Below are 25264 nucleotides of genomic sequence, written 5' to 3' on the forward strand. Positions count from 1 at the left end.
TGTTAATAATCTAGGCCAGGTTTTAGGCTAGGATATGGCTTCAATTTTTTATGTCGGAGATATAGTCCAAGAAAAAAAAGTTTGAAAACCTTAGGATGATTCTAACATGCCTCATAACAATAAGAACCGTCCTATACCTAATGGACGAGATTAAGAGCAAATCCTTTAATGTAGAAAAGATTCACTTTAACAAAAGGTCCCGTGAGATTATCTCAAACCGTTTGGGCGTGACGGCCCAAAAACCGCAAAAAATGGCCTAAAAATTGACCGGCCTGTCATTTCATAAAAGAAATCCATCAAAAAATCACAATTTGAAATTTTAATTAAATAATAACTTTTTTCTCATAAGAGATAATGACACAAGACTTTCACTTGGTGAAAATTCAGCATTGTGGGCCGCCTAGACTTTATATTTGGTGACCCTTGGGTGACGGGTTCAGTGCCCCCTAACCCACGAAGTGGGCATACTTTTGAAAATCACGTTTTTTTCAGTTTTTCCCCTTAAAGAAGGGGAAGGAGTCGTTTTAGAGACTTCAAGCATCTCTTTGATGTTGAACAACTTTTTGAGGCAGACATTTCTTTATTTATGTTTCATTCGCCTCCGGCTGACTGTTTAGCCGTTATTTGCCGCCGAAGGCGTGATTTTAGGCGATTTTTGCCGTTTTTGAGGTTTTAATGGACATTTAGGAGGGGAAAGAGTTGTCCAATCAAGTTGATGATGAAGTATAATTTTGTAGGCAATTGCATTTGCTAAATTTCATGTGAAGTAAAATTTTTTGTACCTCTAACCGGTTTTGCTCCAGCTGAATCGATTTACAGATACCCCCTAAAAACCGGAAAAAAACGGTTTTTCATAAAATTCACGGCCGGTATTGGCCGGATCCGGCTCAAATTTTGCATGGAGTCATCCTTTGATATTCCCAACAGTTGATACTTGACACAGCAAGATCCCAGAAAAGTGTGGTATATCTAGGGCGGGGGCACCTTCAACCTCCCAAAAACAAAAAAAAAATTCCCCTCCCCATTTTTTTAGGCAGTTAATTTAAAATAGGTAGTTGCAGCACCAGAGGTACTTAGTTTTTATTTTTAATCTAGTATATCATAAAGAAGTAGAATTTTTTTAGGAGAAATTGTTAATAATCTAGGCCAGGTTTTAGGCTAGGATATGGCTTCAATTTTTTATGTCGGAGATATAGTCCAAGAAAAAAAAGTTTGAAAACCTTAGGATGATTCTAACATGCCTCATAACAATAAGAACCGTCCTATACCTAATGGACGAGATTAAGAGCAAATCCTTTAATGTAGAAAAGATTCACTTTAACAAATTTGGTACTCTATACTATGTACCATAATAATAAAGACTAGCAGTTACGCCCCTAGAGTCAGAGGATAGCAAGATCCTTTGTTGCACACACACACACACACACAGATCCTGTTACTTTATTATAAGGATAATATTTGTAAGTGTTATTTCTAAACAAAATGAAATTTTTAAAAGCCAGATGCGGCACAGACAATGGGTGGGGAGTGTAAGGGCCCATTTCAAGTTTATTATTTCATCTTCAATTGAAATATATGTTGTGGTATAAATTTAGGTTAGGCATATGCGCCAGGGATCTAAAGGAATATGACAATGGCCGATAAATTAATGTACATACGAAATGATAATACACAAAAATATCTGTAGATTAAAATGACAGAAACATTTAAACACTCAACTTAATGAGTCAATCAATCAAAGTACCCAAAGTTGTCAAGCCAACGAATGAGAATATGTTATTACAATACTTTGGGGACTTGAGTAATAAACAGCTCATTGTCTTCTCTCTCTCTGCAGATATTTACCGGGGAAAGGGGAAGGGATGAGGGCCTCTATTTCAACAAAAAATGAAATATCTGCTGTACGCAACAGGGATCTAAAGGGATAAGACAATGGCCGATAAATTGATGTACAGCCCCAATGATGATACACAAATGTACCCCTTCTGTATATCAAAATTAGTTATTTAGAATCAAACAATCTAAATTCTTTAAAAAGTCCCCAAAGTTGTTAGGCCAACGAATAAGAAAAGGTTATCAAAACATTTGTGGACTAGTTCAATAAACAGTCCATTGTCCCCTCTCTCCCTCTCTCTCTCTCTGTGTATACACTATACATACATATTCACAACCAAGTGCGTGAACAGATATTTACAGGGGTAAGGAGGAGGGGGGGGGGGGGGGGGGTAAAGAATCAAAAGGGTTATAACAAATTAAAAATAAGTATCTCAAATCTAAGACCTTGGCCTTACCTATAAAACTGAATGATAATTACAAATGTTACTAAGATTGGTGGAAGTGGGGGGAGGGGGGTACACATCTCCTCCTTCTTCAAAAAAGTTTGAAATTGAAAAACCAGCTCTAACATACCCAAATTAACAATGAGCGCTATCCTTTACAGACTGACCGAACCTAATTATAGAAAAGCTTAATTTTTTATAAAGCCATAGATTTAATTGAGAACAATTAATGGAGTAAAATATAAAAAGAAAAAGTTAATTTTTTGAAGGAGGAAAGATTTTTTTTCACAAAATAATGATACACCTTCTATGGCCTATAACAGGCTTTACAGCTAAGGAGAACCCAGCGGTTGACTAAATACTTGAGTACAAACAAACAGACACAGAGCTAGACAAACATTCTGTTAATTTTATATGTTGGATGTGTTTATTATAATTATGTTTGTAAGTATCATAATAACAACATTATAAGTTATCAACACTTTGGATAAAAATATATGTAGTAGAGAGAGAGAAAGGAACAATGGGCTATTTAGTATTTATTACACTTGTTTTATAATAATGTTTTCTTATTTGTTGCCTTACCAACTTTGGGGACTTTAGTGAATTTTGATTGGTTCATTCATTAAGTTGAGTGTTCAAACGTTTCAACCAATACTTTTAATCTATACAAGGCGTTTGTTCAAAATCATTGGGGATGTGTACATCAATCTCTCGGTCATCTATCTTTAGGTCCCTGTTAAGGAGCAATAAATTGTTTTTATTTGGATAATCAAATTTTAAGATACCAGAGCCAAATTATCCTAATAACGGAAAAATAGCCTAAAACCATCCAAATTCTTAAATAAAATAGCTTAAAATCAACCCAATGTAAAGCTTAGCTAAAATGGAGAACTAAGTGTAAATATTGAAATCTTAATCTTCAGACAGAAAAAACTTTACTACTTTTTATGATACCTCCGGCTACGCCCCTAGAGGCCTCTAGTGGCACTTCAAATGTTTTTTTTATAATACGTAACATTTCTATGTTGCGTTCAAGTCTCTACATGAAAAATTTTTGATTTTCAGTGATTTCTTTTGGGAGGATGGTGGTACCCTCCCCTAAAATAATTATCAACCTTACCGGGACCTATGAGAAGCTACTCTGTTAAGGAGAACCTGATCAATTCAGCGGTTAGCGAGATCCTTCAGTTAAGACAGACTGACAAACACACATCCTGTTATCTATTATAAGGATAGGATAATAGGGTTTTGTATATATGTACACTTTTAATAATCATTAATAATAATAATTCCAGTATGGCTTACAAACCAATTAATTTATGCTCGATTAGAACCGGTTCTCAGCCATTCTGAGAAATCCTGTATAGCCTTTTATTTCACAAAATTTTCCCTGTATAATTTTTTCCTACTTTTTTCTATTAAGATTGGGTGGGGGGTTGTAAATCCCCTGCCCCCCAGCTCTCAAACTTTTCATAGGTCCTGGAAAGGTTTTCAACTAAACACCCCCCCCCAAAAAAAAAAAAAAAAAAAAATTTGTAGCCATTAGTATACATACATATATAGCTAATTTTAAAGAAAAGAGAGAAAAGGCTTTTTAGAGGAACGGAGAGTCCTGGTTAACGAGTAGCTGCGCTACTAATGAAAATGAATAATTTTACAACTTACCTAACAACAGAAGATAAAACCAAGGCCAAGTTATTCCTTAGCAGCAAAGTTTCTCTACAACTAAAATAACAAATATGTTATACATGTACTAATACAGCTTAAGATCTCAGTAACCGGTGAACTGATTGTGTTTCTACACTTCAGGGAATACACCCACTGGTCTTGTGGTAGTTTTAGTCTATAATCTTGGGGTAGAGAAACCCCCACTCCCCGAAAAAATTTCCCCCAACAATTTTTTTAACTAAAACAAATAAGCGGGGCGGGAGAACACCCACCCCAACCTAGAGGCAAAACCCCCATGAAAAAATCATCCCCCCCCCTTTAAAAAAATTATATATATGATGGTGACTTCTTAATAACTCTTAGAGGCTTGGGACGAAACCGCTAGTAGATTATATAATAGGATAATATGATTTTTTATAGATACCTTAATTTTAATAATATTTCCAGTATGACTTCAAAATCGATTTTTATCTGCTGGATTAGATCCGGTTCTCAGGCATTCTGAAATATCATATTACAGAAAATTTTCCACGAATATTAAGATAAAAAACTCTAAATCTAACACCAATTTTGATAGCCTGGAACTCTGGGCTAACAATTAATTAATAATTAGCAATAGTTTTAATCTAATTTTTTATTTTAATATCCGCAGAAAACTTTACATATTACGATAGGATAAATAACTTTTTGTACCTTATACTGCAAATCACATAATAACATAGTATTTGTATAAATAAGTCTAAAACAAACCTATGACTAACATTGTAAACTATTTTCTAATGCGTTTATTAACATAACTTTGAAATTTCAACTTAAAAAGCAATCAAAGCACTGAGTCAGAGCAGAGTATAGTAGTAATGCATGTTAAGGTTGCCAAATTAAAACATTTTTAAAAATAAATTTTTACCTCTGTTTTTCTATTTTGTTAAATGAAATATTTTTGGATAGTTGTTCATTTTCCCAATAAAATATTATATATTTACATGTTACATAATCCAATTGGTTCAGCGGTTAACAAGATCTTACGCTTTATTGGAACAGATAGACAATCAGAGATATTACATTACTTTATAATAATAGAAGGTTTTTCATACATTTTTTATTCAGAACGTTAAACGTGTCCCACCCCAAAATAGCTTAAAACCACCACAGGACCAGTATCTACATTCCCTGAAGAGTGTAGCCCAATCGGTTCAGCGGTTGCTGAGATCTTAAGGGATGGACAGACAGATACACGGACAGACTTTGTATTATAGATTACAGATATAATACATGTATTTTAGAAAATTAAAATATCATAAATTTGGACACTATGATTTTTTTTATTAGGCAGGCAAAAAAAACTTGTTGGGCAAGTGCAGGGATTTTAAGGGATAAGACAATAGAGGGTAAATTTCTATTCACTCTCATTCATGGTAAGCATAAGTTTTTGTATAAAAGTACCCAAAAGTTTATAAAACTTTGGGTACAAGTATAATTTACAATCCAATGTCCCCTCCCTCCCTGGATAAGTAAGAGAGAGTGTGGGTATAGCGGGGAAGAAGAGCTGAATTTGAATTTTCGAATGTGTACACAGTTTCCTCGGTGTTTCCTCATTCTATCTCAATATTTTACTACTCGCTAATAATGCTTCAAACTTCCAAAAATATCTAAATTTGAAAAAACTTATTTGAATGTATAATGTATAGATCGTTTATATATTCAAATTTTTATTTTTAAAGTTTTTTAGCTAGTAGTAAATATTGAGATAGGATGAGGAAACACCGAGGAAACTGTGTACACATTTGGAAATTCAAATTCAGCTCATCGCGGGGGAGGTATTATTTCTGGGTGTAGGCATCCCAGGGATAGGACAATGGATGGTAAAATAATCATCCCTCGGATTATTATAAAATTCAGCCTTTAGTAGCTTATTAATATGACGGGAAAGGGGGGGGGAGGAAATGACAGCAGATTATTTTTACTTGCATTGTTCCCTCCCTTCCTTTCCTGGTGCATTTGTTTATGTTGTAGAATTTTTCTAGTCTTGCTTCCAAACCGATTCATATCCGCTGGATTAGGACTGGTTTTCAGACTTACTGAAAACTCATGTATAACATCATATTAAACAAATTTTTCCACAAATGTTAAAATAAAAGTAAAACACTTTGTCCAGTTTTGTCATCCAGTATCTGCGGCCCCAAGAGGCTAAAAAAACATCTTTAAATCTTATACTTTTCATTTTAAAATCCGCGGAAAGCCGTCTATAATATGATAATAATATAATATAACAACTATACAGATATATATATGTGTGTCCATGAAGGCAGAGAGAGAGAGTGACATTGGGATGTTCATTACACTAGTCACCAAAGTTTTATAATAACCTTTTCTTATTTGTTGGTTTAACAACTTTGGGTAAATTTTATGTTTTGGTTCATTTAGATGAGGTTCAAACCTTTTATCCACTAATTGTAATCTACAGAAGGTGTAATATTAGGTATCATCATTGGAGATGTACATATCAATGATTTGTCTACTAGATATTTAAAATATTAACTATTCTAAACCCTAAACGTATCGTATTTCGAGAAAATTTGGAAGGGAATTTAGAGATATGAAAATATTGAAATTGGGGAATATTAATTTACGTGTGCAAGAATTCTATTTCAAAAATAGGATATTTATTCCCCTCTCCCTTCGTTCAAAAATACATCCCTATTTCTATTTTTCTAAATATTCAAATTTCTTAATATTTATTTACGAAGTACTTCGTAAATAAATAGAAGATTTTGAAAAATAATAAATTTTTACGTTTTATATTTCTATTTCGAAATAAATCACGCAATCTTAAATTAAGTATGTTCGTTAAACAATTCCGAAATAAAATTTACTAGATATATTAGACTTTTAGGTTCTCTCTATGAAATTAATGTGATGACATAATTTCCTTACTCCAAAAAGTCTACCTGTTAAGAATACGACATTTTAGACGTCTTACTTTTTTCATTGCTTTTTTTACAGGGTAAAATAAAAATTCTTCCTAATATTAAAAAAGGATAATTTTGCATTACGTAAAAAAAGTATATAACGATAATGAAATATATTAAAGTTAACTTATAATAGTTTGTAATTGTATTTGTAACAATATATTTATAGATTCCCTGTTATTTGATATCATCCGTTTCCGGTGTATGCTGTTATATCAGGGATAAATATATACACAAAAATTCCTCCAACAAATTTTTATTATTTACCGTGGTCAAAACATATTAAAAAATCTTATTTTAAAAAATGTAAATATAACGAAATAAATTATATTGAAGTTTCTAATTACCCATGTACATTTCTACCTCGTGCACCTCGTGCACACACACATAGTTCTTCAGTCCTTATTTGAATTTCAGAGTGTATTGACACGTCAAACTACGCGTTAGTTAGATACAAAGAAAAGTGAAAAATAATAAAAAATTTAATATTCAATGTGAAAACTTCAAATGGAATTATATTAATACAATAAAATAAAGTGATAAATATTATTTGCATAGTTATAAAAAAAAGAAGAAAGAAACAAAGTCAAGTGTCAACACAAGAAGATCTAATTCTGTACTGTCGTCCGAAAAAAATTATTGTAGTCTATTGTTTTGTGTGAATGTCATAAGAGTACATACACGTCAAAATAATAGGCTATGTTTTCTATTTCGGAAGGCAGTACACATAATCATTTAGTAGAGTATATTAAGGTAAGGATTTTGTAATAATTTGTAAATATAAAGTGAAAAGTCTGTTCGTTATAACTTAATTATTCTTATTTTGCCTTTTGGTAATTTCAATTTTAAACGCACAGATTTTATACTGTGAATAATTCGGCAAGCTCCATACTTTGTTTTTAATTATGTTTATTTTTTATTTTTTTATATCGTTCCAAAATTACAAAGTATCGGGTGTGTTTTATCGATAAGTCTTAGTCTTACCTAAAAATATTGAATCCCTGTGTTCGAAAAGAATTTCCGTGCATTTTTTTACGTCGTTCAGAACGGCTCGGCTCCACATTAGTTAAAAGTGAGTTTTTACAGTAATAATATGATTTAACGGTCTATTTCCTTAAATTAAACTTAAAAACCATATGTTACCAAATATACACACATCCGCAGCCGTATTTCTAGATTCGGCTCCGCGTTTTTTTGCGTTGAAACTCGTTTTTAAATGTACGCTCATATTAAACCTGATTATCAAGCTGTTTTTAAACAAATTTACTTACAATTTTGCTTTGACTCTTATATATTCACATTCTGATAATTCAGTTCTGACATTAATGTCCGTATTTTTTTTACATTTTAACAACAAATTTTTATGTGACCTAATTATCCGATTGGTCTGATTTTTGGTTTACTGATGTTTGAATGTACAATAATATAAGCGAAGCGGCAAGTACGCATTTTTATTTTTTTCCATCACCCTTTAATTGAAATTCAAATTTATTTTTGGATATTTAGTATTTACTTTCATTTGATGTCCAACTTATTTACTCTAGAACCTCGAGCAAGAGACCATCCACGCATAAAGACACAAGACAAGTATGATTTGAGTAATGTTTTTGGCTTCGCTACTTATTGATTATTCATCCTTGTTAAATTAAATAACAATACTGCAAAAAAAATAAATATATCAATAAACAGTTTTTTGGGTTTTATTACAACATTTATTTTATAATGGTAATGATACAGATATTTAAAATACACAAAATTATTTCATTAAATTATTTGTTTTACTTTTACTTCTACTTTATTTCTTTCCAACATAATTAATATGATAAACATATTTACAAAAATTATTTCACTTTTCCAGTTCCTTGGTTGCTGTCTTCTTGGTAACTTTTACCTGTCTATCCCAAAATGCTTGGGACTTCTTGGGGACTAGCTTGTTCATCTTCAAGAACATGATGGCGTGGATGGTGTCTTTCTCTAGGTTATAGCGCCTCGATGAGTAAACTAATTTGAGGTGTGAGAAAATTCTCTCACACCTCGCATTAGAAACAGGTAAGTTGTTGAAGTTGGTCATCAAACTGACAAGTCCAGGTGGATAACATATCTGCTCTGTAACATGTTCATACCTGGCAGTAAGCATCCTGTGGCTTGCGGTCATTGCTCCTTGTTTGTACAGTTTCTGGCGTTCTTCAACATCGAAATCCTTGGACTTAGATTTTTTGACTTTCGCAATTTCCTCCTTTATCTTAGCGACTTCACGTTGGTAACCGTATGTCAAGGCATGCAACTTGGATTCTTCTATATTATTCCAATCCTTCAGCCCAGCTTTCAGGTGTTTCTTCATGACGTCCAGGGGATCCTTCTGTTTGTCACGTTGTTCTTTCTTTTTCTTCTTGGCTGCTGCTTGAGCCTGAATTTCTTTGAACTCTTGTTGTTTGTTCCATAACATCTTTTGGATGGGTGTCATCATGCCTGTAATACATAAATATAATTAATAAAAATGATAATTGAATTATTTAACTAATGTTATTATTATTATCTATTTTAATTAATATTGTATATCTTTACCTGTGGGAGGTGCAGTTTCTGGAGATTCATACTCGTCAGCTTCGGAATCCTCATTGTCGGCATCCGCATTAGCACTACGCAGGTCGGCCTCTTCATCTGCCTTTTCTTCAGGACTTAGGTTGGCTCTCAGTGAGATTCGGTGTAGCCGTTCACCCAACAACCTACAATTTTTGGGTGCTTGTTGTAAGATTGTTTTTGCTTCATCCTGTGTCACCGTAAAGCTTTGTGTGCCACTCGCAATCATTTCCAAATGACTGCGTGACAGGGGGTGTAGGTAGAGACAGACTTGCCAGCCTGCATTAGTACGGACAATCTTGTTAACTCTCAGGTGAAGGAACTTGAATACACGTCTAGCGAATAAGTTGCTAGGCATACTTGTCCGTAGGGTAAAGAACACCGTATCCAGCATGGTGAACATCTGGATGATTGTGGCCTCATGGGCTTGTGCGGGAATTGTCAGCATGGTATCCACACACTCCAACACTTGCAGGACTTCTCTGAGGGCAAGAACCTGGTCAGGTGTTGGCCACAGATTGTCAAACTTCTTGTTGACTAAAATAAAAATTAATTCTATTGATATATACAGTTCTAATTTTTAATTAAGGGAACGAGAGAAGAAATAATTTATTTAGTTTAAATTTTAATAAACTTCTATTTGTTACCTTTCTCTTTTGTTTAATTAAGGGACAGAGAGAAATTTAAGTTGGTAATTTTGTTAGTTTTAAATTGTTGTTTAAATTATAATTAACTTTTTTGGGTTTACCTTTCTGATCCTGCACGGATTTTTTCACCTTCTGAAGTAGTTGTTTGTTGTCAAACAACTCTAAGAACCGCTTTATCATGTTCATTCTGGAGCTCCATCTCGTTTCCACGTATCTGGTAAGCATACGTTGTCCACTCTCTACCAAAATGCGACGCAGCTTCTTGTTATTCATAATTTTACTGACCAGCTTTGCCAGGTTAATTATGGTTCTGTTGTACCCCTTCCCTTTCTAAAAAAATATAATATTTGTTAATTTTCACGTTTTTGTATAATTTATTATTTAACTTTTTAAGTTACTGTATAAGTTATTTAGTTGGTTCTATTAATCATTTAATTAATTTACTTACAACTTTGGCAGCCTGCTTCAACGCCAACTCCACTTGGTGGTTGAGGCAAACGCCTCCCACTATTAGTCCACATTTTTGCTCATCACATATCATTGTTTTCTGGATGTTCTCTTCCATTAGTTTCCCGAAATTTGTGATTGCTGAAAAGAAATAATTTAATAAATTAATATAATTTAGTTAAATGTATTTCGTGAAACTACCCCTGTAAATCATTAAATGTAATTCATTGAATTTTTTGGGAATGAATTTAATTTAACTTTACTTACCCTCTCTTTGTTGTGGATCTTTGATGGCGATGGACCTGTAGAAAATCGCACTTGATATGCCGCCATCGCCTTGTCTTGTTCCTGCCAGGGTTTCTTCACCTCCATCCTGACCCTCACCTTCGGCTTCTACAACACCATCCTCAACCTCATCTAAATCTTCTATAACCATATCCAACGGGATTTCATCTTCACTATCAGCCTCAGGTGTGTCTTCCTTATCACTATCATCATCATCATCACTGACTTCCTCATCTTCATCCTCATGGTTCATGTAACTTGTATACTCTGTGGGGGTTTTCCCGTGCTCTTCATTGAGTATCTTGACGGACTAAAGAATGAAAAATAAATTAATGATTTACTTTCTAATGGTATTGTTTTAGAATATTAATTCTCGTATTCATTCAAATATTCATCTAAAAAAACTGGTTTTATCTTACAATTGTACATTTTACATCCGCGGAAAGCCATTTAAAATACGATGCGAGAAAAAACTATTAAATAGTTATGATTTTATAATTATAATTTATAATTTTTCATTACCTTTACACAGTTGGCAGCCGAGTCGGATGTGGAGCTGAGAAGTTGATAATGCTCAAGCCCAAACCTTTTCAACAGTTGTTCGAAATATTCGTAGATGCTGCGGCCGGAAGCATCGGGTTTAGGCATCTAAACATAAGTAATTAATCAAATTATCATTTAGGTATTTGTGGTCATTCTAAATTTCTAAGAATTAATTTTAAACTTATACCTGTTCACAGGCGAGCAACAATTCTTTGGGACCTTCTGCATCGGTATAGTTTGCAGTTACTGAAAAATTAGTAATTCTTTTATATTATTCATAATAGTTTACTTTACTTTATTTAATTCAGGTTATGTAGCTGCTGCAGTTGTAATTGCATTAATAAATAATAATAGTTTATTTATTTTATTTAGGTTACCTGCAATGAAGTCGGTGTGGTGAACATTGCCGAAGTCGAAGGAAAGGTGCAAACCTGCGGAAACAAAGATAATATTGATTATAATTATTTGTTATTTAAAATAATTAAATATTAACATTTTTTCCGCAGGTGTGCACCTTTCCTTCGATTTCGGCAATGTACACACCCGCGGAAGTAAAGATAATTTAAATTAATTATTTGTTATTTCTTTCAGATTTTGAAATTATTTAGTAATGTTTTAGTTTATAAATTATAATACTTAATAGTTAATAGTTATTAATACCTTTATTTTCTAAAATCTTCTTGAAGGATTCCATGTAATACTTGTGCTGCCCCTGCAGCCAGTTATGAAGCTGTTTGCTGGTGGGTGCATCCTGCTTCTTGCCTTTCTCAAGTAAACCGACCTGCTTGGCGATGAGATGGTCAAAGGCATTGGCATCCTTATCCTTAAAGCGAATTTTTTAAAGTTAGTATGTTTTTCAACCTATTTTTAAAAAATACACTATTCTAACTGACATGAAGATATATTTCGATTTTAGCAATCATTTTCAATTCATTTTGTTTAAAAAAATATAGGTATGAGACATTAGATAACAGCAAATATGATCAAAAATATTAAACATACATTTACCTTAAAGCGAAGGAAACTTTCATTATTAACCAGTTTTCCTGTTATGTGGCGCAGCACTTCTAGGGCAGTGGTGTATATTTTGACTTCATGGATAACTTCAGCATCTGCCTGGGCCTGTTGAAACTTCCTCTGAAAGCTGGCCAGGTTCACTCCCTTCCTATACTCTCGGTAAACATCTCTGTGGTCATTGATCCAGTGATGGCGAAACCTCCTAAACAGGTAAGCAATTAATATTATTTTTTTTAGCAAAGCTACTCTATAATTCACCTTGTCCGTCAGTATATATTTTTAATCAATGTTTATGAATACTTAATACCAGTGTTCTGGAGCCGGAGCCGGGAGCCGGGAGCAGCAACATTTTTTGTGGAGCCGGATCCGGAGCCGTATTTTTTGTTAAAAACGGCTCCGGCTCCGGACTAGGTAAAAATGATTTTTTAAAGTAATATTATAATTTGGCAACGGTCTATTTCCATATAATAAACTGAAAAACTATTGTTACTTAACAAATAGACACACATCCTTCTACTTTTATATAGCTTTAATCAAATAAAAGCAAAATATTTTATATTATTTATCTTATTTTATCAAATTCAATAATGAAAAAAAATTGATATATTAATTTTAAGGTAGGAGCCGGAGCCGGAGCCGGAGCTGGAGCCGGAGCCGGGAGCCGTATTTCCAAATACGGCTCCCCGGAGCCGGAGCCGCATCAAAATTATACGGCTCCGGCACGTTGCGTTAATACATCATGTTATTTTATGTCAACTTAATATTATTACCTAAGAAGGTTAGTTTCTTGCAGTATAAATTTCTCTCTTGCTTTTGGATCTGTGGGGTATTCTTTCACGTGGTATGTGCCATCCCAGGTATTGAAGTGACAGTATTTGCACCCCCGCCCCCACGGGGTCTTATGCTTACCCTTTCCAGGGTAGTTGGGGATCATGTAAGCATGATCTTCAAGCACTTTAACCAAGTAGACATAAACCTGAAGTAATTTTAATTTTATTAAACATTTTATTTAATAATCTCACACCTGTAACTCTTTTTTTAGTTGTGTTCCTTTCTTGACTTTTAGTTTTGGTTTCAAAAAGTGTCACTTTTGCCCCCCCCCCCCCCCTCTACATTTTATTATTATTTTTAGTATTTATGTTTGTACCTTATCACCATTACTATATGTTATCCTCTTCCCATCAAGGCGGTCATAGAGCGAGTGTGTGTCACCTTGTACTGTACCCATGCAGTCTAGGTAATCAATAGAACAGTTAATTTAATATATAGGTAAAGTAAAACAAACTAGTATTCTAGAAATTTATGTATTTACGGTTGAGATTGTATGGTTATTAATTATAAATATAATATAATGTATTTTATTTAAGTACAGACAAATAGACATCCTGTCAATTAAATTTTTAATGTTACTACCTATGTTATTGATATTAATTATACTAATTTAAGCTTACCTTTGATGAACATATGTTCCGAACTGTCACTGTTCATCTTGGGTTTATTCTTGGATCCTGCTTTACGGCCACCTCTCCCTTTTGGCTTTTCTCCAGCTGGGGATGACTGTGCTGAAGAAGGTGTGTCTCCAGCTGGTGTTGTAGGTGTGGCTGCGGCTTTAGGTGTGGCTGTTGTACTTGTAGGTGATGGAGACGGCGGCGGCGTTACGTTGAGTGGGCGCATTGGTGATGTATCTGGTGTTGTTTGTGAAGCTGGTTGTGGGCTTGCTGGTTTTGACCTTAAAATAATTAATTAATTAATTAATATTATTTTTCCCTTGCCCTCTGGACAAAATATAAAAATTATTTGGCTACTTGTTTTTTTTACCTCGATTGGGGAGAAGGTTTGGGGGGTGAAGTTGGTTTTTCAGGTTCTGGGCTTGCAGGTTTTGACCTTAAAAAAATAGCCTATTATTTTAATTATTAATTAATATTATTTTTCCCTTGCCCTCTGGACAAAATATAAAAATTATATGGCTACTTGTTTTTTTTACCTCGATTGGGGAGAAGGTTTGGGGGGTGAAGTTGGTTTTTCAGGTTCTGGGCTTGCAGGTTTTGACCTTAAAAAAATAGCCTATTATTTTAATTATTAATTAATATTATTTTTCCCTTGCCCTCTGGACAAAATATAAAAATTATTTGGCTACTTGTTTTTTTTACCTCGATTGGGGAGAAGGTTTGGGGGGTGAAGTCGTTTTTTCAGGTTCTGGGCTTGCAGGTTTTGACCTTAAAAAAATAGCCTATTATTTTAATTATTAATTAATATTATTTTTCCCTTGCCCTCTGGACAAAATAAAAAAAAAAAATTATTTGGCTACTTGTTTTTTTTACCTCGATTGGGGAGAAGACTCTTTTCTTCTTTTCTTGACCCTTGGAGGTGAACACAACTTTGTTATTATGCGCTTCCGTTGTGGATCAGCTATTTTTGACGCCACTGGAGTGCAACTGAAATTAAATAAATAAATAAATAAAGCATTTCAATTTTCTCTGGTTCTTTTTAGAACCCACCAAATTTACCAAATTTGGGATTATATTCTAAAAAAAAATGGCCTCTCTTGGTGTGTAGAGCACCGAGAGTTGCTGAACATGGAAGGAATTCGCCCCGGAGGATGGATTACTCAATGCGACCCAACCTAACCTGACCAAAAGTAAGTAAGGATATTTTTTTAACATTTACCTACCCTAAGATAAAAAGTTACTGTAAAAATACAAAGGAACCCACTACTTTTCATAATCCCCTTTATTATAATTTTATTAGGGGTATAAATATAAAATGAAAATATTATTATTACCTAATGGTATTAGGGTATAAATATAAAATGAAAATATTATTATTACCTAATGCTATCAATGGGGGTTATTTTTTTTGTGGGGGTCCCCAACCCCTCCTTTTCCTCCAACATTTCCGACCCTGGAGTGCAACTGAAAATTAAATAAATAAATAACATTTACCTACCCTAAGATAAAAAGTTACTGTAAAAATACAAAGGAACCCACTACTTTTCATAATCCCATTTATTATAATTTTATTAGGGGTATGCATTTGAGCTTAATAGTAAATAAAAAGTAAAAATACGACGAAACCCACTAATTTTATAAGGGGTAGTTTCACGAAATGCATTTGAGCTTAATAAATAAAAAGTTACTGTAAAAATCCCATTTCTATAATTTTTTTAGCATGGGTAGATGCACTTCGTGAAACTACCCCTTTTAGTTTTTTTATAACATTATTAAATATAAAATGAAAATATTATTATTACCTAATGTTATCAATGGGGGTTATTTTTTTTTTGGGGGACCCCAAACCCTCCTTTTCCTCCAACATATCAAGTTCAACCTCATCCAAAAAATCGGATATGCTTGCATCGTCGATCTTAGTCTTACGTTCACGCAAACTACGCGTAACTGAAGAGTCAGGCATAGCTTGGACAACCTCACTGTCAATATTAATAACATCCGAAACATCGGACATGTTGTCATCATCGTCACCTATAACTTTATTAGAGTCAGGCTCAGCCATTCTCTAACGATGTTGTAACTGAACTAAAACTAAAATAAAAAGATTAATATTAATTATGACTTTATGACTTTAAGCCTAAGGTGGTGAAAATGGCCAGGTTACCGCTTACATTGGATGATTGGGGGAAGAAAAGGGTTAACAACTTAACAGTAACTCCACCCATAATTTTATTTTTTGGAATAGTAAGGGATAAAATAAACACACATAAAAGAAAGTGTGGGGGGGGGGGGGGTATAATCCGTATCCAATTACTACGAGGGAAATCATGGGATGTGTTGGAAAATATTTATATGACATGTAAGACTAAGTAATTTCCCCTTGAGGAGGGGGGAGGATTTGATGCTTAATCTGCAGAAGGGGTAATTTAACACTTAATTTACCCTCCGTAAAAGATTAAAGATTAAAAGATTAAAGATTATTTGAAACCTGCCCCACCCCCCTTTTTCAACACTTCTTATTTGAATATAATTATATGTAATCTTTTTTTCTCCACCCATCATAACGTAATGGTTAGGAGGAGGGGGGGGGGGGGAACCAACAAGATTTAATTTGGATTTAATACGATGAAATTTTAGTAAATAAATTAGCCGTTAGAGGCTGAATATTTCAAATTGTTTTTCAATTTATACTTAAGTTTCATCATTCATTGGTAAGAAAAGTTAAAAATTATATTTCAAGTTTTAGAAACCTATTTTTAAGAAAAGTTACATTTGAGATGAATAGAATTAAAAAAGTATTCGGTAATGTAGACAAACAAAATTGCTTCATAGTTACATATTGGAAGTTACATAACATTCAAGGATTTTCATCTTTATTGTCAGCTTGCTGTCACTTTATGAAGGCTTTTTGGCCAATTATAGAATAGATTGATGATAATGATATGATGAATATCTGTATCATTTCATATCTTTTAAAAACAAAGTTTTATACCAACGTTTTCTTTTTGGTTTGCTCAACAATTTTGGGGACTTGGGGAATTTTGGGACTTGGTTGCTTCATTAAGTTGAGTGTAAAAACGTTTCAACTATTAACTGTTATTTACAAAAGGGGTAATTTTGTGCATCATCATTGGGAGTGTACATCAATTTATGGGCCATTATAATATAAGGTTATAATTTATAAAGGTGTCATATATATAAACCTTTCTTAAAAGTTAAAAAAAAACTCTCCCGTCACCCAGGGGGGGGGGTTATAATAATGTCATATATATATTATGGAAAATTTTTATAAAGGAAAATTTAAATAAATAAAGGGATTATTCTTTGTATTTTTTTTTTGGGGGGGGGGTTATATTCAAAATCTTCAACCCTTTCTTTTCATATAGCAACCCTTCTTAAATAGGGGAGGGGGGGGAGACTAGTGTAAAATAAACAGCCCATTGCCCTTCCCTTTTTTTTGGGGGGGGGGGGACTATAAAGGTGTTACTTACATGTAAAACCCTTCCCCCACCCATATATGTTTGATGATATTGACCTCTAGGCTCTAAATGCGGATGCCACTTATTTTAAAGGGTATGTAAAGATAAAATTTTTTCATGCTATTAGACTATTAGTATTAACAAATTAAAAATCTTAACATTTTCTAAATAATAAATATCGAAGATTGATTTTACGGCATTAGGTTGGTTTATTCGAAGATTGATTTTACGGCATTAGGTTGGTTTATAAAGATAATTTACATTTTACATTTTACAAATTTGTAATTTAAAGTTAAATTGTAGGTTGGCGACGAACGAGAGATGGGCCAGCCAACTTCAAGTTACTTGGATACTAAGGGGAGAAGAAACGGCGGCGCAACCGCCGAAAACTGCCGAGAAAAGGCAAAATAAATTTCAGCGGCTTATCGGAAGGTAATGATGAAATTACATTTTTGCATACAACCCCTTTATTTTAATGGCTTTCTCTACCTTTTGAACGCCTTTCTCTTTCTTTTAAATGCGTAATTATTTTTTATATACGCATATATAAAATAAACTTATAAAGTTAATTATTTTTTAATATTTGATTTTGCAGTGTTTTTATACTTATATTGTGAACGTTTTGAAATTGAATTGAAATTGAATTATATCTGCATTTGCATTGCATTATGAAAAATACTAATTATTATTATTTATTACCTTAATAATTTATTTCAGTATAAATATCCGAATAATGAAATCTAGACCCAGCACGAAACGAAGGAGCCTGCGAATACTTGAACGACGTCAACGACTTGACCCAGGTATAATATATATTGAATTCTATTTATTTTTAGTTATTCCAAGTGTAATATAATGAATAAATAATCTTTATACTAAAGGATCTCGCTAACCGATGAACCGATCGGGTTCTCCTTTTTACCTTTTAATTTACCTTTTTAAAAGCGAAGCTTTTCTATAATTATGGTCGGTCCGTCCGATTTAGAAAGCGTAGCAACTCTATAATCATTACCAGAATGTCCGTACGTCCATTTTAAACATGTTGATTTTTCGTCCGAGATAGTTAGCTTTTATTTGTTAATTTTAGGCATGTTAGAATTGTCCTATCGATTTCAAACTTTGCATGATGTAGTTACGTACGATTTAGAAAGCGAAGCAACTCTATAATCATTACCAGAATGTCCGTAAATCCCTTTTAAACATGTTGATTTTTCTACTTTTATAACAACAAAATTTTATGTGATCTAATTATCCGTTTGATCTGGTTTTTGGTATATTGATTCCTTGGACAACAAAGAATAATATTATAAGCGAAGCAAGCAACTCTATAATTAAGTCCTAGAAATGTAAGTATAACCATAAACATTATCGGTTATCCTGTATGAAGCAGTTTTCCAATAAATTTACTTACAATTTTGCTTCGACTCTTATACTTTATATTTAAATTATTCACTTCAGACACTATACAAGTGTTAATGTCCGTTTGTCCTACCGTTTCAGTGCTTCGCTTTTATGGATGTTGTCATCGTTGTTTTAAGTATAGCTACTCTTTAGTTTAATTATATTACTGTAAAGTTTAAACTTTTTTAAAGTTAAACTGTCCGTTTGTATAAACTATAGGACTAAGTTAATAAATTTATTTAGTGTATAAGATTTAATTCATTAAGGTGTGGCTGTTGTAATACTTTAACACTCCTGCGTTTGTCCACTCCGACGTTTGGGACTCCTGCGCTTGTCCACTCCGACGTTTGGGACTCCTGCGTTTGTCCACTCCGACGTTTGGGACTTTGAAATAATAAATAAGATTTAATTTATTAAGGTGTGGCAGCTGTTCCTCCTGTTGCTGTTGATGATGGCCATGGACGAGATGATCGGGTTGTTCAACCAAGAGGACAAGGTATTATATTATATATAATCATATTTTTATTATTACCTATTCCAAGTCTTATATATCTTGTACATATTAACCTAACCTAACCTGTACAGAAATACTTAAAATTAATATTTTAATTTAACACTCCTGCGTTTGTCCACTCCGACGTTTGGGACTCCTGCGTTTGTCCAGTCCCCTTACTTTGAAATAATAAATAAGATTTAATTCATTAAGGTGTGGCTGCCGCTGTTCCTGTTGAACCCCAGCCTGATGGGCATCGTCGAGGCCATGGACGCCGTAATGTTCCAAGAGGACAAGGTATTATATATAATTGGGACTCCTGCGTTTGTCCAGTAACCTTACTTTGAAATAATAAATTCACCTTTTGGAATGAATTTAATCTGATTGCGTTGAGATATTTTATGATTTTGAAAAATTAACCATTTAAATTAATAGTAAATATCATACAGAATTGCTTACATGATTATTATAAAACAAGGATGAAAACATGCATAAAAGAGAAGCTCCAAAAAAATGCGTCAAAAAATCTAAGCTGGATCTTTAATTAAAATGTATTTTTTTTGGCTCTTTAATTAAAATGTATTTTTTTTGGCTTTTATGGAACTAATTGTAATCTACAGAAGGGAAAATCACTGGGGATGTACATCGATCTATCGACCACCCTCCTGAGAGATTTTAATTTTAATTTTGATTTAATTTATTAAGGTCATGCTCAACAGGTTGTCCAGCAGATGGGGAACAACAACAATGTTGGTGTTGCTCCGGCTCCCCATCAAGAACCACAGCCCCCGCCCCCCCCTCAACAACAGCCAGACCCCCCTCAACAGCCCCCCCCCCAACAACCAGACCCCATTCCAAACCCCCCCCCAACAGCCCCCCCAACAGCCCCCCCCACAGCAAGAACCTCGTCGTGAGCGTGTCGTACCGGCTATTTTCAATTTAACAATAGGTGCGCACGCCACAGTCAATATCAACAATAATCAATTTGAATTCTATTTAAATTAATATTTATAATTTTGTAATATTATTTCATAATAGAATTCAAATTGATTATTGTTAATTTTGTAATATATATTATTATTGATTTTATTGTTAATTAATTTTCGTAAATTTGCAGATTTTTTAAAGGGGTAGTTTCACGAAATGCATTTAAACTTAATTTAGTGAACCGCATTTATATGGCATATATTTGAAAAAATTTCAATTTTCTACCACATAGTTTTTAAAATGTCAAGACTTGAAAATCGTCTTTTTAAATTGCATATATCACAAAAAAGACAATTTTCAGGTCTTGATATTTTAAAAACTACGTGGTAGAAAATTGAATTCATTTCAAATATATGCCATATAAATGTAGTTTACCCATTTAACCAGGATAAAATATGCGGTTCACTAAATTAAGTTCAAATGCATTTCGTGAAACTTTTCTTTAGTTTAAATTTTTTCATTTTCATTTAATTTTTTTTTCAATTTCATTGTTTCATTTTCATTTTTTAGTAGCAAATCTACTTTATATTTCTAAATGTAAATATGTCTGTCTGTCTGTCTGTCTGTCTGTTTTTTTTTCGTTTTTCAATTTCATTGTTTCATTTTCATTTTGTATTTCATTCATTTCATATTCATATTCGTGATATTGTAAAAATAAATGTGATAAGAAACTCGAAATAATACACTTTTTTATTCATTCTTATGGTCGGTCCGTCCGATTTAGAAAGCGTAGCAACTCTATAATCATTACCAGAATGTCCGTACGTCCATTTTAAACATGTTGATTTTTCGTCCGAGATAGTTAGCTTTTATTCGTTAACGATGCAAGAAATAGCTATTGATAATTTTAAATACGTGGAACGCTTACCTAACCTACCTAAGTATATCAAATAACTATATCAAACGTCTCTCTTCCTTGGATACAAACGGCTGCGCCCCTAGCATTTAGAGGCTCTATATTCAAAGGGATATGAAAAAGCAGAAAAATAGCCTAAAACCATCTAAGGACCTATACGAAGCTGTACTGTAAAGGAGAACCATATAGGTTCAGTGGTTAGCGAGATCCTTAGCTACAGACAAACAGAGCTTACTTCTTTATAAGTTTACTAGCGGCTACGCCCCTAGAGGCCTCTAGTGGCACTTTAAATGTTTTTGTTTGTTAAAGTTAATACTATAGCTATTGATAATTTTAAATTTATGTCTTCAAAGTTAAAATAAGTACACAAATAATCACGGCAGAAACATAAGTATTTCGTAAACATATATTAATTAACGACCTAACTAAACTTTAACTATATCAAATAACTATATCAAACGTCTCTCTAGCCTAAAACCATCTAAAGACCTATACGAAGCTGTACTGTAAAGGAGAACCATATAGGTTCAGTGGTTAGCGAGATCCTTAGCTACAGACAAACAGAGCTTACTTCTTCAATTATAATTCAAATTATAGAGCAGCATCGCAATTACAAATTAAATTAAATAAAAATAAGAAAATTATTTTTCATAGTTTTATTATTATAGCATATATATGTCAAGTTATTTATGTGGAATCTAACTAAATATTCACAGGAATACGATCTCAACTCAACGCAACATCAATGATCAATCGATAATGATCACAGACTCATCAGAGTCATCACCTTCACCTTCGCTCGCGCCACCTTCGTGTTCCAGAACTTCCAGGATGGCGTCAATATCGTCATCATCGGAAGATGGATTTACATCGCCGGAGATATCGGGATATTCGTCTTCATCTGATGATAGATCTACTGTGCCATCTAAATTAATCGCACGGTCATAGACAGCTAACGACTGGATAACGTCGTCACGGTAACCGTTGCATTTGGCTTCAAGTTGCTGCAGAACAAGTTCATTTTCTTCGCGTGTACGCTGAGAAGATGGAAGGGCTTGGTGAAGGAATTGGTATATACCAATTCCTTCACTAAATAGTCTGAGCGCCTCCATATTACGAACACTCTGAAACCCCGACCTGTAAAGCAGGTTACATATATCTTTAAAATATCTGTGTAGGACCTGATAATGGGCGTACCATCCAGGCATCAGGTCGGGGTATAAAGCCGGTTCTGGATCTGTGCAGGTAAGAGTACGGGGGAAGTAAGGAACCAAGTCATCCATCATCACCGGCTTGCGCCTGCGCCCAACTCTGACTCTCTGTCCTTGTTCCGCCATAACGATAGCAAAAATAAAACAAATGTTCAAATGTTGTCACTTCAAAGGTCTGTAAGCAAATGAAATTTCAAGGAATCATTACCCCCTACAAATTTTTCTTTGTTGTTGGTTTCCAAGAAATTATTAAGATTTATAATATTCTAGATATCTTCAAATATGAAGTGTTGGGAATGGGATGTGTGAAATATTTTTAACAAGGATGACAATATCCATTAAAGCAAAACATTAACATAAATGCATAAGTATAATCAAAATTATAAGTAAGTATTCTGTCTATAAATTATATAAATACTAACATACTGACGTCTATAACCAACACAAATTATAGAAAAGCTTCGCTAATTCCTAGTATTTTGAATTTTCCATATGTTTTGTTTTGTTTTGTTTCTTGGGGGGGGGGGGGAACATTAACATAAATGCATAAGTATAATTATAAGTAAGTATTCTGTCTATAAATTATATAAAATAGTAATACTAACTGACGTCTATAACCAACACAAATTATAGAAAAGCTTCGCTAATTCCTATTTTCCATATGTTTTGAATTGTTAACTTATTTCTTGGGGGGGGGGGGGGGGAGGGGTCAATATTTGTATCGTAAGTTGTAACGGTCAACCTTCAAATAGGGGAGGGGTGAGACTACACTAGTATAATAAATTATAATCTTACCCACTCCCCAAGTTAAAAATTAATCGTGACCCCCCCCCCCTCATATATATAAACATAGTGAAAATGAAATTATAAGAATCCTTGTTACTCTATAATTAAGGTATGTCCATACGTCCCTCCGTCCGAGTCTTTTTACGGAAATACACTATATTGTTATATATAGAAAAAGATTGTTATAAATGTTTTATCACGTATTTTACAATTTTTTTGTCCATTTTCACCGCTCATTATGAATATGGGCGGAGTGGTAATGCGCGCTCCCCCCCCCCCCCCAAAAAAAGGGGGAAAAACATAAATATTAGGAGGGGATAGGACAGTGGACAATAATAATAATCAGTAATCTATATTCTATCTTTATATATTTAGAGGTGTAATTTGTAAAAATCTCAAAATTTTTAACATTTTCTCCATGTAACCCCCTAAAATTGGGGTTGGTGTTGTATGTAATAAATATTAGGAGGTAATAGGATATCTGTTTAGCTCCCCCCCCCCCCAAAAAAAAAGGGGGAAAAACATAAATATTAGGAGGGGATAGGACAGTTGACAATAATAATAATCAAAATGCTGAACTGATAAGAAATAAACAATTTTAAGTTTAGGCAAATTTAGGATTATGTAAATTCAATTGTTTAAGTTTTAACGTTTTTCTATTAGCTTAATGCTTCAAAAGACAACCATACATTGTTCCAAATGGTCTATTTATTATTCATAATTTTAGAGCTTCGCTACTTATGTATGTTTTATTAGGTAGACATGTAAGAATTCTGCTAATTTCCCCTTTGAGGAGGGGGGGAGGATTTGATGCTTAATCTTTCATGTCCCACGGTCCACGGATAAAAAACAAATATATAATATCGTAACCAACCTGGTAATGGTATGGTAATAATTGGGATGGGGGGGGGGGGGGGAGAAACAAGATTAAATTTGGATTTAATACGATGAAATTATAGTAAATAAATTAGCCGTTAGAGGGTAAATATTTCAAATTGTTCTTAAATTTATACTTTCATCATTCATTGGTAAGAAAAGTTAAAAATTATATTTCAAGTTTTAGAAACCTATTTTTAAGAAAAGTTACATTTGAGACGAATTGATTTCACAAAGTATTCGGTAATGTAGAAAACAAACAAAATTGCTTCAAAGTTACATATTGAAAGTTGGAATATAGATATCTTCAGTGATACTATATTCTCTTTATAACACTTTATGAAGGCTTTTTGGCCAATTATTTATATTATAGATTGATGATAATATCTGATAATATCATTTCATATGTTTTAAGTTTTAAAAACATTCTTTCGCAAGGAAGGGAAATTTAAATTTTTTTAAAAAGGGTCAACTAAATAACATGACACGGATATGAAGCAAAATTGTAAGTGAATTAGTTGGAAGACTCTAATTGCAATAAAACCTACTCTTTTTGAATAAAACAAATATACAAAGTTTTTACTTTTTAATTCGTTCGTTCTTTAAGACAGATAGCTATTTCTTTCATAGTTAAACGGCTCCTCGGGGCTAAAAAAACTGGTTTTAATAATCAAACAATTGTACATTTCTGTTCTGTCTATATATCATAGTTATCATTGAAAACCAAAGAATAAAATAATAGGATGTCTGTTAATCTCCACGGATAAAAAACAAATGAAAAAAATTATATTTGATTTTGCAATAAAAACTACTCTTTTTCTGTTCTGTCTACTCTATATATGTCATAGTTATCATTGAAAACCAAAAAATAAAATAATAGGATGTCTGTTAATATCTCTCTACCAAGGATCTCAAATTGAAATCTGAATCTATTTATATTCATTTCTTTTTTTCATGGCTTGGGGGAGGGGGGAGGCGAGGGGTTATTAATTTATTTAAGAGAAACAACGAAATTTCTTCGTTCGTTCTTTAAGACAGATAGCTATTTCTTTCATAGTTAAACGGCTCCTCAGGGCTAAAAAAACTGGTTTTAATAATCAAACGATTGTACATTTCTGTTCTGTCTATATATCATAGTTATCATTGAAAACCAAAGAATAAAATAATAGGATGTCTGTTAATCTCCACGGATAAAAAACAAATGAAAAAAATTATATTTGATTTTGCAATAAAAACTACTCTTTTTCTGTTCTGTCTACTCTATATATGTCATAGTTATCATTGAAAAC

General features: G+C 33.2%; 1 protein-coding gene and 1 long non-coding RNA gene across 3 annotated transcripts in view; both read right to left on the reverse strand.

Moving 5' to 3' along the window:
- The window catches only part of LOC145321490 (uncharacterized), a 47658-nt gene that overhangs the window by 8151 nt on the left and 14243 nt on the right, over positions 1-25264 (reverse strand). For both annotated transcript variants that reach the window (XR_013880254.1, XR_013880255.1), the window contains 2 exons: positions 4375-4451; positions 3948-4007 (listed from right to left, as the gene is read on the reverse strand). This is a non-coding gene — a long non-coding RNA (uncharacterized LOC145321490). The remainder of the gene's footprint in view (positions 1-3947; positions 4008-4374; positions 4452-25264) is intronic.
- Positions 10096-11871, reverse strand: LOC145323208 (uncharacterized). The gene is made up of 3 exons (XM_080165659.1): positions 10861-11871; positions 10595-10734; positions 10096-10476 (listed from the first exon to the last, which is right to left on the reverse strand). The coding sequence occupies exons 1-3, from the start codon at positions 11129-11131 to the stop codon at positions 10183-10185; spliced, it is 705 nt and encodes a 234-aa protein (XP_080021785.1). The 5' UTR covers positions 11132-11871; the 3' UTR covers positions 10096-10182.

Source organism: Acartia tonsa, chromosome 6 (genome assembly GCF_053477335.1).
Source record: "Acartia tonsa isolate MP-2025a chromosome 6, ASM5347733v1, whole genome shotgun sequence".
NCBI lineage: Eukaryota > Metazoa > Arthropoda > Copepoda > Calanoida > Acartiidae > Acartia > Acartia tonsa.

Coding starts and splice junctions, on each gene's coding strand:
- LOC145323208 (XM_080165659.1), bottom strand. CDS start 11,131: ATGAACCATGAGGATGAAGATGAGGAAGTCAGTGATGATGATGATGAT. Junction 10,735..10,860: donor AGATCCACAACAAAGAGAGG/GTAAGTAAAGTT, acceptor ATTTCTTTTCAG/CAATCACAAATTTCGGGAAA. Junction 10,477..10,594: donor TGAAGCAGGCTGCCAAAGTT/GTAAGTAAATTA, acceptor ATATTTTTTTAG/AAAGGGAAGGGGTACAACAG.